Genomic DNA, 14,240 nt, shown 5'->3' with positions numbered 1-14,240 from the left:
CAGATTATATGTTGTGAAAATCTCTTGTTACTCTGACTAGATACCACCCAATCCTGATTTATTGGACAAGCCTTTTATTTTTTCCTCTTCCTGGCACCCTGATTTGTTGTGGAACATGAGCATGTATTTCCTTTTCCTGGCTTCATGTGGAAAGTGCATGACATCATTGCCTGGTGTGAATATGGCTAAGGGAATGCCCTTGCATAGTACTGAGAAGGTTGGATGACAATGTGGCTGAATGAAGGTGGTAGCCTTTTAAAGGCAAACTTATCTTCTCTTTAGTAAAGGAAAAATCACAGACTGTTTAGGCTGCTGCGAATCTTCTTTGTGAACAGCTCTCTTTACACGTGAGGTGCAGAAATACATGGAACCTGGCACTTTTAGTTGGATCGATGTTCTTTGTAGCAAAAGGGGGGGGGGAGTATTGCTGTGGTCACGTTTTCCAAGCACTTGTTGTGGAACTCATCCAAGATTATTTTGGCACCCTCTCCAAATGTTTCCTGTAGTCACTAGAGAATGCACCAGATGGGCCACTCAATACAGTTGCATGTGACGGCTGTTTTGGTACAAGTGACATGCAAAGCAGAAATTAGTTATTATGCTGAGTGCAAAGCCTCATTAATTTCTTGTGGCGCACACATTTAATTATACAGTCAGAGAGCAAGATTTATCCCACTGGATTTAGAGATCACAGTCTTTGGTTTTGTACTACTGAGCCTCTCTGTAGCTCAGATACCAACTTGGTTTTTTATCTTTCTTTTCTTTTTTTAAAAAAGCCTCCTAACTTAAAAAGGCACATGACCCTTTTAAGATTGGGCTTTGTGACCCTCCTTTAAATCACAGAAGAAAGTGTCAGACTCTTGATTTAAGCTTAGGCATATATAAACACACATTTAATTTAAAAACATTTGAAATAAATTACCATGCTTAAAGCTGACAATGTACTGATGGTGTGAGCAGTTTGTATAAACACAAGAGCTGTTCTTGGCATAAATCAGGCTGATAAAACCACACAGAAGTAACTGCCATTATTTCAATAGGAGTTAGAAACCAGATTCATCAGAGTTGCATCCATAAGTGTGTTTAATTATTCGTTTTGTTATATCTGTCTTACCTACTGAAGTGATCACTATAATGGACTTCTTTAGCTGATCTCAGTTTGTTCACGACGCATCTGATTTGATTCCATAATGCTTATTTTGTCATGTATAAAGTGCATGTCGGTTTACCAGGATCAACCCTGCAATCTCCAGTTAAAAGGTTCTGGTGATAAGGAAAGCCTGAGACCCTGGAGTGATGCTGCCAGTCAGAGTAGACAGTACTGGGCTATATAGTCCAGTGGTTTAACTCAGTTTAAGGTAGCTTCATATGTTATAGTCTTAGAGCTATTTACACCATTTCTGTAAAAGATACAGCCCATATTTGCAGGTTTCTAGAGGTGGTGTGTCCTCCATTTGGAAACCATGTGCTTTTCTAATTCATACTGAATACCATTCATGTTATGTTTGGGGTAATAGCTGATACGTTTTTGGTAAAGTTGCTTTCTTGTAATTAATCATCCACAAAAAGGATTTGCAAAACATGTGACACTTTTTCTCTCTCTCCTTAATGTCTTTACAGCGGCTGTGAACTTCCTACGATCTCTGCTAGAGCCAGATCCTACAAAGAGGCCAAACATCCAACAAGCCTTAGCGAATCGTTGGCTTAATGAGAATGGAAAAGTTCTGAATAATGTCACGTATCCAAACAGGTAAACTGTGCAAGATAAGGCTGTTTTACCAACATGATAAAGTTCCACTGAAGTCATTAGGGTTGCTTGAATGAGGAAGGGCTACTTGAGTGAGCCAGAGGAGGTGTGTGTGTGTGTTTTCAAATGTTATCTCTCACACTCTGATCCTGCAAAATTCAGCATAAGCCCTAATGATGGGTGAATTCCCCTTGGCTCACTTCTGAATTAGTTGGCATTTATGAGCCTGGAGAATTTTCGAGAAAAGCTTGTCTCTGTTGTCCAAGAGATCTCTCTTGTTTTGAAATGTTGGTACGTGTACTGCGATGATGGCAAGCACATGAGTTTTATTTGCCCCTAAGAACTGTAGTTCCCAGAACACCAGTCATGACCAAGAATGACTTTGAAATTCTGCCGTTCTACCATTACCACCCTCCCAGAACAAAAATACTTGGGTACAAGAGTATCTTCGATCTGGATGAGGAACAGCAACATAAAACATTTGCAGGAAAAAGAAATCAAAACAATGGACTATATACTGGTTAAGTGGTTAAGCCATCTGTCATGGATGCTTTAGCTGAGATTCCTGCATTTCAGGGGGTTGGATGAGATGACCCTTGGGTCCCTTCCAACGCTAAGATTCTAAGTTAAAGGCTGAGCATGAGTTCTTTTGCATCAATGTAGTATGTCTGCAGCTGCAGGGAAATTTGGATTGAGGACTCTCTGGCTCCAATAGTGTTTGGCAGGGTAGCACAGACAGGGGTATGTTGCTCACCTGCCATCTCATCGTGAGCATCACTGCAGGTTCCTGAAACGGGTGGTGCATGGGGAGCTCAGCGCACTGCAGGTGCGTTGGCAGGTGCATCAGACTGGCTCTGCCATCCAGGCTCCCTTCCCCTCCTCCTTTTGCTCTCAGGAACCAGCAGTGATGGGAAGGCAGGTGAGCAACACTGCCCTAATTACACCATCCCACTGCCTGCTACTGTCTGGCTTTCAATTCTCGCCCCTTATTTGCTTTACTATGCCAGCTCTCACTTTTGATTCTTCTCAGTCTCTGATATTTCCTCAGCAGCAGGGAACAAGATTAGTATTCTGCAATGGTTTTAGGGTTGCTAGGACCAATTCCTGGATCAGCCCCAAATCTCTGGTGAAACCTTGCGCAAAGTCGCATTGCTTCCCCAGTGCCTTTGTCCCAGCCCTGTAGTGCGGAGGATTATATTTCCCAACCTCAAAAAGGGGTTTGTGAGGATAAAAACCTTTAATCATTGTGAGGTGCTAGTTACTATGGTAATGAGGGTTATGTAACACATGGATGGATATTAATACAGCAGAGGAGGCTGGTACCTTTCTAAGCATCTACTGCAGATTTTATGTGATGGATATAAGCCTTATTGTGGCCACCCAATAAATTCATGGGCTGGCTGCTTCTAACCAACAAAAGTTCGCAAAGTGTGCAAACTGCAAGAGAGAAATGGCTGCTTTAGTAGGTGCATCAGAGGATGAAATAAATCATTGTTGAAACATTGTTGTTCCACTGCCTGTTCTCTGGGGCACTTTAGATGTTATGAGTTTTCTACACAGTATATCTCTTGCAGATAGGAATTACTTAAAATACTTAATAGAGGAAAGGGAACCAGAGATTACCTTAAAAGTGGCTAAATTCTGTGCTGCTGCTGCACAAACTTTGAGAGAATCAAATGGCCAATGACTTAATACGTTTTAAATTAGTGATTAAGGTTTTGACATATATTTTACCTGTTTTATATCTGAATTATTTATTGTCTATTATCATAAAGCTTAATTTTATCTATTTATGTCTGTATGCTCTCTGTTGTTGTATATGTTACACTCTGGTCAGTGACTGAAATAAATGGATTCATTCATTCTTGCAGTTAGGAAGAAAAAGCGAATAGTGTATGTAGATCGTCACCCATGATGATCACGCATAAATCTATTTCATTGCGTAAGCACGAATGCAGTCAGAATATGTACCAATCAAATGTGTTGGCCCAGCTTGGTTTTCAAGCATTTTTCCAATGTGGAACTGTTTTCCATGTAAGAAAATTGTAAATTTTTCAAGCAGTCCTTAGCCAGGGTGTGTATGTTTGTTTTTGTGTGTTATGTTGAATGGCAGGCAAAATGTGTGAAGCAGATGAGTCATTGAACTAACGTTATAACCTAAGGGCCCTATTGATCATTTTAACAGCACAATCCAGTCCATGTCTACTGAAAAATAAGCACCTCTGAATTCATTGGGGCTTACTCCCAGCAGAGGCGGGCGCTTACTTCAGTGGGGCTTACTCCCAGCAGCTGCTCTGGCACCTGGAGCAGTGCACATGCTGTGCACCCGGGGGCAGGGGGTGATGTCACCCCTCCCCTCAAGGATGACACCCGGGGCGGACCGCACCCCACCCCCCGCTTCCGCCTTCCTCCGCCAGTGACTCCTAGGCAAGTGTGTTTAGGATTGCAGACTGAAGTTCCCTCCTGTCCATTGTCTTTGTCTCCAACAGCGGCCAGTCAAATGCTTCTAGGTATCTCCAAACAATGATGTTTGACCTTTAGCAACTGGTACCCAGAGGTCCTCTGCCTTTGTACGAGGGTGTTCCATTTAGTAATTACTGATATTTCATGAATTGATCTAATTGCCTTTTATAGTTCCATGTAAACCACTGTGTATCACCACGTCTTGTGGTGCCAATGGGACCTTCCTTCTCTTTGCAAATGTCCGCTTTGGAGAAGCCATCTTCATCGGGGCTGGAGCAGAGGAAGGAAAGGATTAAACCCCACTCCATCTGCTGTGATCCTTATAATTACCAGCTTCCACAGTGGGTGCTATTTGCATTTAAACAAAACAAACAAACACCCACATGCGTGTTAAATGCAAAGGAACATTTAACATCACTTTGAATTTGGCCCAAAGTGATAGCAAATCAAATATAGGTTCCCAGGGAGGCTGTCATTCTTGATGTGCTATTTCTAGGGCACTAAACATTATATATAGTGCTTATGCTTACTGTTTAGCACCTTTATTGGTCTTGCGGGTATTCTGAAGCAATGAGAAGGCACAGCAGAAAAATATGAGGGGAAGATGCAAGCTACAGAAACATTTCCCCTCAAAATAGTTGCATATAAGTATTTATTTATTTATTTATTTGTGTTGCGCTATTTTATATGCACATTATTTTAACAAAGTGTGTGCAGAATCTAAAACTAACAAAAAGTATTTTGTCTCAACAACTTTGTTATCATCAGTTTGGTTAAAACAGTATATAGTTCTTGTTACATGGTGGCCATTAAGGTTTATATAGCATGTCTGTTGTCACCTCTCCCTGGTGACGCTCTCCCTGGAAGATGGAGGGGGGAAATAACCCCTTCCCTTTTCTCTTCATGTAGAATCCACATAGAAGACATCAGCCAGAGTGTGCTGCTCTACATGACTGAAAAGCTTGGCTATAAGAACAGTGATGTCATCAATACCGTCCTCTCCAACCGGGCTTGCCACACTTTGGCCATCTACATCCTGCTTAATAAGAAGCTGGAACGCTATTTGGCAGGCCTTAGAGTAAGTTTGGTTGATACAATTTATATCCTATGCCCTTTTAAAATGTGGGTTTTTTTGTGTGTTGAGGGGCTATTGGGTTGTTTTTATTTTTATTAAGTATTTTATGGTTTTATATCGTGATTTTATTCTGTGAACCGCCCTGACCCTATTATTAGGGTCATTCAAGCCCTAATAATAGGGCTTGAATGACCATTCCCCAAGACTTGGTCTCAGGTGCTGAGTTCTGAAGGCAGTGCAGTCAAAATAGGGCTACTGAAAAACAAGAGGGAGCTTACCAGCTCCTTCTGGTGAACAACAAGATTTGCAAAAGTAGATTTTAAATAACTTAAGGGGACCCTTCTCACAAAAAAGAAGAAAACCCCAATGGCCACAGAATATGGAGTGTCTGTTGTGGGGTGCAGGGAGGACCAGATGACTGTGGGGGGTATAGAATGGAGTATCCAGAATGAAGACATGGCTGGCCAGTGCACTTGCGCAGGAGCAATGATAACAGGCTGCAGTCCTCGTTTCTAGTGTGGGCTAAACTGAAAGATAGATACTTGACTGATGATGGTTCATCACATGGACTTTTACAAGGAAGTTAATTCAATCAGAAGAAAATCTGCATGATTAACTATTTAATGATGTATTAAAAGTTAGGAGGAATTGTGTTTATATTTTTCTTTAAGGAGACAACACACTTTGCATTAATTTTGCGACAGAGAAGAGTTTAATTTTAACCTTGGAGAAAGAGCTCACTCCAAGCAGGTTCTCGTAGCATTATAGTGTCTTTATTAGGATAGCAAAGGCATAGCGCTGTTTTAAAACTGTCCTTAAAATGCAGGAAGTAAGAGCAAGGAGTAATACGATGTGGTCTGTGAGTTGGGAGCAAGGCAGAGCAACCTAGTGATTTTAGTTTATTTGTTATTTTTAAAAGTGGCACTGGAAAGTAAAAGCCTATAGAGCATTTCTTGACCTCTGTGTGCCCTTTTAGCTCACAGCACAAGCCACTTAAACAAAACAGTTCTCGCCTATGACCTCATGCAATAAATATTTATTACTTGTTTTCCTTCAGGACATATATCTGTTCCATTCTTTGCATTCACTTCCTGCATAGAATTCCCATGGACATCAGGGGGAAGTTTCATGGTGGTGGGACAGAGATTTTATGATCCGCCACTGACTGTTGCTTTGACAATGCATATACAACAAAAGTATGAATTTTCCCCTAATATAGGGACTGTTTTGCTAAGTTAGGTAAATTGCATACACACTATGCCTTTAAAGCATGTTCGAAGCACATTTGTTCCCTTCTTTTTTTAAAAAAAAATTAAATTACTGATTTTCCAGAATTTTTTAAACAAATAAACAAACAAACATAAATCATAACCTTATTTAAACCAATCTTATTGACATTGTTAAATGACTTCCTCGTATCCCCCTGGTTGAATTTCAGTGTATATCATTTTAACAGTTTTCCAAAACCAATATTCTCATAAAATTAACTTAATCACTTAGCATCTTTCTTTCATTCCGATTCAGCATTTCAACATATTAATTTATCACATTACATATTTAGATCCTAAGCCTATCTGGTATTTGCAATCTTTTCCAATTAATTTAACTTAATATATTTAACTAAATGGTCTTTAAATTTCATCAATTCCTCCTGGTAATCCCCCTCCTTCTGGTTGCAGACTCTTCCAGTCAGGTCGGCTAGTTTCAAAAAATCCATCATCTTCATCTGCCAATCTTCCACAGTTTGTTACCTTCAAAGAATTCTGGACGCTGTAGTTTACCTCTCTCAGTTGAAATTCAAAGTAACCCATAGCAAACTACAGAACCCAGAATTCTTTGAGGGGGGAAATGCCCTTTGAATGTGCTTTAAAGGCATAGTGTGTATGCAGCCTTAGTTACAAGTGGGGTCTCCAGTGTACGAGGTGAGGAGGCAGAGCCAGTGTCTTGGCAGCAGCGGCAGTAGCATTGCCATTTACCAGGGCAGAGCAGCAGCAAGGTCAGTCAGCACAGGCTCACTGACAAAGCCAGTCCCGGCACTCTTGCCAGTTTGCCACACTGCCTTGACTTCACTTGCTGCTCCTGCAACATCCAGGTAAGTGGCAATGATGCCCCTGCTGTCAACCAGGTAGCCATGTCCTCCAAGAGATTATAAGCTATAAAGGGCAGTGGGGGTGGTTAAAAGAGAGAAGATTTTTTAAACAGTTGTAATTTGTATTTCTGCAAATGTCAGGGTTTCACGGAGCCTTCTGATACCGCCCTCTTGTTTCTTGGTGGCCACATCATTTTGGCACTCAGCACCTGAGTTTACTCTTAGAGGTAGCAATAACTGTCATTTTGGGGCCGTCCCTTATGTTGGAAACAAAAACCTTAATTCATCATAAGAGTATTAGTTGATCAATCAGTTTAAAAAACTGATATAAGTTTGAATTTAAGTGCAAAAGGGGAGGGGAAGAGTACCTTTTCAAAATTGTACCTGCCGTTCACAGGTTTTGTCATACCTGTACTAACAAATTGTGTGTGTGTGTGTGTGTGTGTGTAAGACAATTATTTGGAAGCAACTTTTTGGTCAGATTTTTAACTGATACAGTATAGCCGTTTAACGTACTGAGGCCAGAATGCTAAGCCCAAATGTTGTTGGGGTGTGTGTAGTTAGAATGGTGAGTCCTTGTGTCTCCTCTGGCCTCTGCTAACTGAGAAGGCAGCTACTAGCCAGGTAGAAAACTCCGAAACTAGATCCAAAGCCTTAAGGATCCACAAGTGGTCCCCATCCTCAAGCCCCTCAGCTGCGCCAACATGGTGCTGGTACAACAATAATAAACAACAACAACCCTACACTCCACCCTTCCAGCAGGGCTGCAGATGTATTGTTGAGTCCATTGCCCTGTGCTACCTGGGCTCTTTGTTAGAATTGCTCTTCACATGTTGTCATCTTATAGGCAAGAGTTGCATGGGGGAGGGTATTGATTTTATTTTTGCTAGATTCATTCCTTTTTACATTTTCTCCTCAGAACATCTCAGTTTAAATAATCTTTTTTTCTTCTGCATCGCTATCACACCCAAAGTATCAGAACTAGTTCATAAAAGCAATTTGGTGTACCAGAAGCTGGTTACATTGCTCAAAATGAAATAGCTATCATCTTAATAACTCGCTGTGATACCAGGTTGCTTTGTGAGCCTGTAGAAAATCACTCGCCAGCCTTCTGTGACCATGATAGATTTCTATCAGACAGTGAACACCAGCACAATAACTCAGTTACTGTCACCTCTATCTGAAACTCCTAGATTAAAGAAATGGATTGTAGCTGTCACCTGCGACACACTTTGAGAGGGCCCAGTCTTTATCCTCTTCCATACGAGGAAGGTTCCATCAATAATGAAGAGCACTTTGCTCTGTTATCTCTGTCTTCTTTGAAAAGTCCAAACTCCCAGCAGTGCTACCTCAGAGCTATATAAAAGATTATCAGGAAGGAATTGTTAGCCTGTCCTTTTGAGCTACATGATGGTTGACTCTTTTTCTGTTAAAGTAGGTAGAGGTGCAATTAATGAGGAAGTTGCTTGTAAGCCCTCTGCCTTTTAGGTCTTTCTTGTTTAAAAGAGAATTTGGACGCCCTAGAGGCTTTCCAGTTCAAGCATCAAGGAAACTGGTTGCATTTTTTAAATAATTTAATTCCCATGGTTAGTGCTTGTTTACCAACATCTGATTGGTTTCCGTTTTACCTGAAGGTGATTATTTTTGTGAGTAACAAGAATTGTTAAATGCATCCCTGGTTATGATTATATTTGGGAGGGAAGCATGTTAAGAAGATGTATAGCTGACTATTTATTTACAGCAATTTCTGAAGTAAAATAATTGTGAGATTGAGGCTACAGCCCTATACCCGTTTACCTACCATGCTTATTTGGACTTAACCTGTTTCTAGACAATTACAAGATTGTAATTTTGTTAGACTATACAGTACTGTCAAATAATAACTGAGGAGGGCAGACTTCAGGCTTGTGGGATCCACTGGATTTCCCCCCACTAATGTCCTGAGGAGGGGGAACCAGGTGCAAAATAGTGACTCTGGGAAAGGACATATTTTCAGAAGGCAAAGTAGTACTAACCACATGCTCAGCCCAGGTCAAAACTCCACTCTTGGCTTTTTATGAGTCATTCTTTATTTCAGCAGCCTAATTTAGAATAGGGAGGAAGCCTTTTAGATGTTGATGCTCTTAACCCAGAACTTGCCAAACTATGTAAATCACCTACCTACCCACCAGTAGATTCCAGTCTGGCCACCCCAATATTTAGAGTGGAAGTAGTGATTGCAATTCTTTTAAACAAGTATTTGAACTAATCTGTGCTCTAATTCTCCCCACAAATACCTTACAATTATTATTTATCCTTCCAGAAGACAGAAGCTCCCGATAATGTGTACATGAACCATTGGTGTCGGATAGAAAAATACAAGTCAAACAAGGACACCTACGAGGTAAACCAGGTTACAATTATTTGGAACCAGGCAATACTTGGGCATTTCCCTTGACTGTTATTTCAACTTTGGTTCAACAAAGAGTACAAACAAAAAGTCATGCCCAGAGGTCTCTTGAAGGATGGCTGTGCAAGAGAAACTTACCATATGACTCACTGCAAAACATGCCAAGGCAACATGGGGTAATCCAGTTTGGCAAATGCTGAATATATCCTCAGGGAGGAGTGGGATATAAATTCAATAAATAAATAAAGGGAAATAATACTATCCCCATTTTTAGAAACAAAGTCAATACAATCGACAATAGATGCTGTTGATATCTTTTCTTTTCTTTTTTAAAGTAGCAACTGTTAAGCTATTGCTAATGCTGCACCACAGCTTGTTATTTTCATTTAGAGCGGTTTCAGCATTTCCCAAAACAGATTCTGTTTAAGGAATAATTCAATGGCAGAGAACACTTTGCCCAACGTTTGCTGTAATGCCATGTTCCCTAATTGCCCCCTACTTACCTAAGTGGAACCATTGTATTTGATGCCATGTATTTATCACAAGAGCCATGATCCAGCTCTTTGGCTCCGGCTCCGAGAGAGTGTGCTGATCATACAGGGCAATTGTACAGAGGTGCAAAGCTGATGTAAGGATACACAGAGTTGGTGGTGCACACATCCCAGGGGATGGAATCTATATCAGGCAACAGGCTATTTTGAATACTAAATATTTGGACAATATAGCAGGGCACCAGAAAATTTTAATTCATGAATGTAATTATTAGCTCCCCTTTCATTTTTGCTTTGTTTGGGAATTGCCCCTCTATTGTTTCATAGAAGTAATACAATAAAAAGACCTTAAAACAATGAACCGTCATAGCTCATTGAAAAACAAAATAGATATTCTGCTTTAGAAGTCAACCTCCAATTCAGTGTTGTTTAGCAACCAGGTTAGGACATAGCTCCTCTCTGGCAACCGTCCAGAAATGCAGCCACTTTCTTCCTTCTCTGTTCTTGAAGGAGAGCAGAGCTCATCCTGCTTCTTCTGTAACTCGACTGATGTGAACATTCACAGCTGTAATTTAACTTGCAATACTTGCAAAAAAAAAAAAGAAAGAAAAGAATACTTTTCGAAGATTGCTGTTAAAGCCATGGTATTAATTGTGATGTTGTGTTTTTATTAAATTAATTGGGCCAGTAAATATTTTTGCTTCACATTTTTTCAAAATCATTTGCTGGCGTGTATGTGTGTGTTTTTGTATGTAGACATATATAGACACAACAGATACATACAGAGATACATACACATACAGAAATATGTGTGCCCATGCACATACACCCAGCCCAAATGGATAGAATCAAAAACTAATAGAAAGTGTGTGACTCCTAACATATCTGATCATATAAAGATTTAATAATTATGCCGGGGGGGGGGAATCAATTTCCATTGTGTCTCATGTTCTGGCTTATTGCAAAACTTTATCATCAGCACATGTATGTAATTGAATCCAGCAGTTGTTGGTAGCATGTCTTAAGGGCCCCTCGGTAATTTCATTTGATACAGACATGTGAACGAGACACACATCTCAGTGTTCTTCATCTACTACAGCCAGACAAAACATCCTTTTCAGCCGAGCTTGCAGCTACGGACATCCACTTGCAAAGAGCTTTTCTGAACGTAAGAGATACATGAAAGCGCATCAGAGCGTTACTATGGAGATGCAGCCAGACAGCTCCTAGGGTCCTCCTGCACTTTGCAGAAAATTCTTCCGCATCATTTTAATAATGGGAAAAACAAATGCAAAAGAAGGTTCTTCTGTCCACTAGATACCAGAATCCAAAGTGCAAGTGGTTTTGGTGAGACATCTCTGTGTCACCATCTGAGTGATGGGAATCATAGTGACCAATATCCAATACTTGTCGTGAGGATGGATTGGATAAAAATTATAAAGCATGCTTTACATTGAAAGTGCTACATAAAATATTATACCAACTGCTATTAATCCTAGGTACCGTATTTTTCGCTCTATAACACGCACCCGACCATAACACGCATGTAGTTTTTAGAGAAGGAAAATCCGTAGGCATGCCACCCGTAGGCATTTCCTCCATAACACGCACAGACATTTCCCCTTACTTTCTAGGAGGAAAAAAGTGAGTGTTATGGTGCAAAAAATACGGTAATTCTTTGTAATGCTGTCATAGCTTCTAGTCCGACAGCTTGCTAAACTTCAGTTAGCATCCTTCCCTGTGCAATCAGAGCTAAACACCTAAGCTGATAACATGCCAATCGCTACCAAGTGCTAGATTTCAAGGCTGTTGATGGATGCTCCTTATTTTCATCTTGGAGCATACGAAACCTGGGTATCCTCTTCTATAAATCTGGGTGTCAGATTGTAACCTTGGCGTTCTGGAATCCTTCAATTTTCAGTAGCAGTTGGGGGGGTCACATAGTTTTCACTTCTTGGCCAATTATTTACGATGATTAGCTTGATGCACCATCCATTTGTGATCATCCCTGTCGGTGGTGGGTGGTACAGCCCAAGACCTGAGGTGCTGTAAATCCCACCAACCTCCCAGGATGTTTTCCTTCTGCTCTACCCAACCAAAGCTGCTCCTACTTTCCCATCCTAGTTCTATTACTGGTATGATATGAAACCTCCATGTACAGACACATGAATTGCGTTTTGGGAGAAAGAAGATATAAGAAAGTCACTTGGGGGCAAATTACTGGAACTGCGCTACTGGCAGGAAGGAGAGGGATCCAAAGGGGACACAAGGTTGCTAAGCCCAAAACAGGGCTGGGGCGCCTTTTCCAGCCTGATGAACTTGCTTCCATTCACTTAATGCTGCCTTTTCAAACTTGTTAAGAAGCAGTGTTTTTACTTCACCTGTTTTTGAAGCTTTCTAAAGTAGATTCCAACAAACCAAACCGTTTTTGTTTATGTGCTTTTAAATTTGAAGGACAAAAAGGCCAAGGAACAAGAAACGAAGGAAGAGCCTCTTCACCCGCTTCTGAAGAAGTCTGAGAAAAATTCCCCCACCTACAAAGAACCTCCTACCTGCCTTCTGACACAGATACAGACTACAAAAGCTCTGCTGAATGATCACAAAGCTACCCAGGGTGGTGCACCAGACAAAGGTAAGTGGAGCCATCTTTCCAGCTCTTGATGTGATCTAGACTTGCTTTGTAAGTTGCAGATCAGCGAAAATTAGGGCATATCACAGACTTTCACTGCCATCCTGTACATATCTGCTCAGAAGCTGGCCCTGCTGTGTTCAGGAATTACTCCCAGGTCAGTGCATATAGGCTTGCAGCATTTTAGTGTGACTCAATTCATCTTTACTCGGGTTTTTGTCCCACTGTGTTCAGTGGGATTACTCCCCAATAAGGATCCATAGGATAACAGCCATCAAATTGTTTAACACATACTATCTCTCCCTAGGGAATCCTAATTGTGGCAGGGAGATGGGGGTATAGAATATTTGAATTCCTGGAATTGTAATCTAATAAGGGTGATGATATTTTCTCAGGACTCTTACCAGGCTAGAATTCCATGGGGAAGCCATGACAGGAGACCTGTCATGTAAACTGTTCCACAGGAGGCATGGGATAGCATTTAAGTTTGGCCTTGCTCCACACTCATATTCTTTTTCTGCCATTTGATTTTATAATTCATTTTAGCGCTGTAGGCCATTCACAAAGATAACAAAGAATAGCTGTTAAGAGCATGGTTTTAGCAGAAGTCCATTCCATATTTTACATTTTTTGCATGTACACTTAATATTGTTTACATGTAAATATAAAACTGTACATTATAAACTCAGAAAGCATGTATTTGTAACTAGGTGTATTGCACAGATATACATATCAATGAGTCACATTTAGCCACATCATGCATGGGCAGTTTTAAATACGCATTCACTGCTGCATAAGTTGTGAAATAGCAGTTGACTTACAGCACTCAACATCAAGATGCATCCCAGAAAGACAAATGTGTTTGGGGATAATTGCATGCTCTGAAATGTTCTGTTTCCTGACTTCCAGTATGTTTGAATCATCACTGGCTTTTCAGATAAGATTCCTTCCTCTATTCAAACTTCTTAGTGCACAGTTATCTTTCTTTCTGTCCCGGATGATGATTTATGTTTGATTAGCTTGGGAAGGGACATGACCACAGATTCCCGAGGGGGAGAGAGAGAGAAGGGGGTTGACAGCCTTGACAGAACAGAGAAATGAGAATAATAGAAAGGTTAGCTTTCTGATGGGGCAGGCAGGCAAAGTGTAAGACAAAGTAGAGAAGGAATAAGCAGGATAACACACCTTAAGGGAAAACACATTTTGGATTAAACTTGTATTTACTGTATTGTTCTGGGGGTATGTTTATGTTTAGGATTTGAATTTCACTCAGGCGGTTTCTCACTTGATGACTTATAGCTGGCCTTGTCTCAGGGAGGGGGGATCCATGAAAGGATTTTCTTGACTCTTCTAAAAA

General features: G+C 40.7%; 1 protein-coding gene across 1 annotated transcript in view; it reads left to right on the top strand.

Moving 5' to 3' along the window:
• The window catches only part of HUNK (hormonally up-regulated Neu-associated kinase), a 56,835-nt gene that overhangs the window by 39,152 nt on the left and 3,443 nt on the right, over nt 1-14,240 (top strand). The window contains exons 6-9 of the mRNA XM_081909247.1: nt 1,621-1,750; nt 5,120-5,288; nt 9,677-9,757; nt 12,709-12,886. Of these exons, the coding sequence (XP_081765373.1) occupies nt 1,621-1,750; nt 5,120-5,288; nt 9,677-9,757; nt 12,709-12,886 (558 nt within the window). The remainder of the gene's footprint in view (nt 1-1,620; nt 1,751-5,119; nt 5,289-9,676; nt 9,758-12,708; nt 12,887-14,240) is intronic.

This window comes from Podarcis melisellensis (genome assembly GCF_964234715.1).
Source record: "Podarcis melisellensis genome assembly, chromosome: 4".
NCBI lineage: Eukaryota > Metazoa > Chordata > Lepidosauria > Squamata > Lacertidae > Podarcis > Podarcis melisellensis.
Note: the sequence above shows the minus strand (reverse complement) of the source record. Positions and strands in the feature narration are given on the sequence as shown.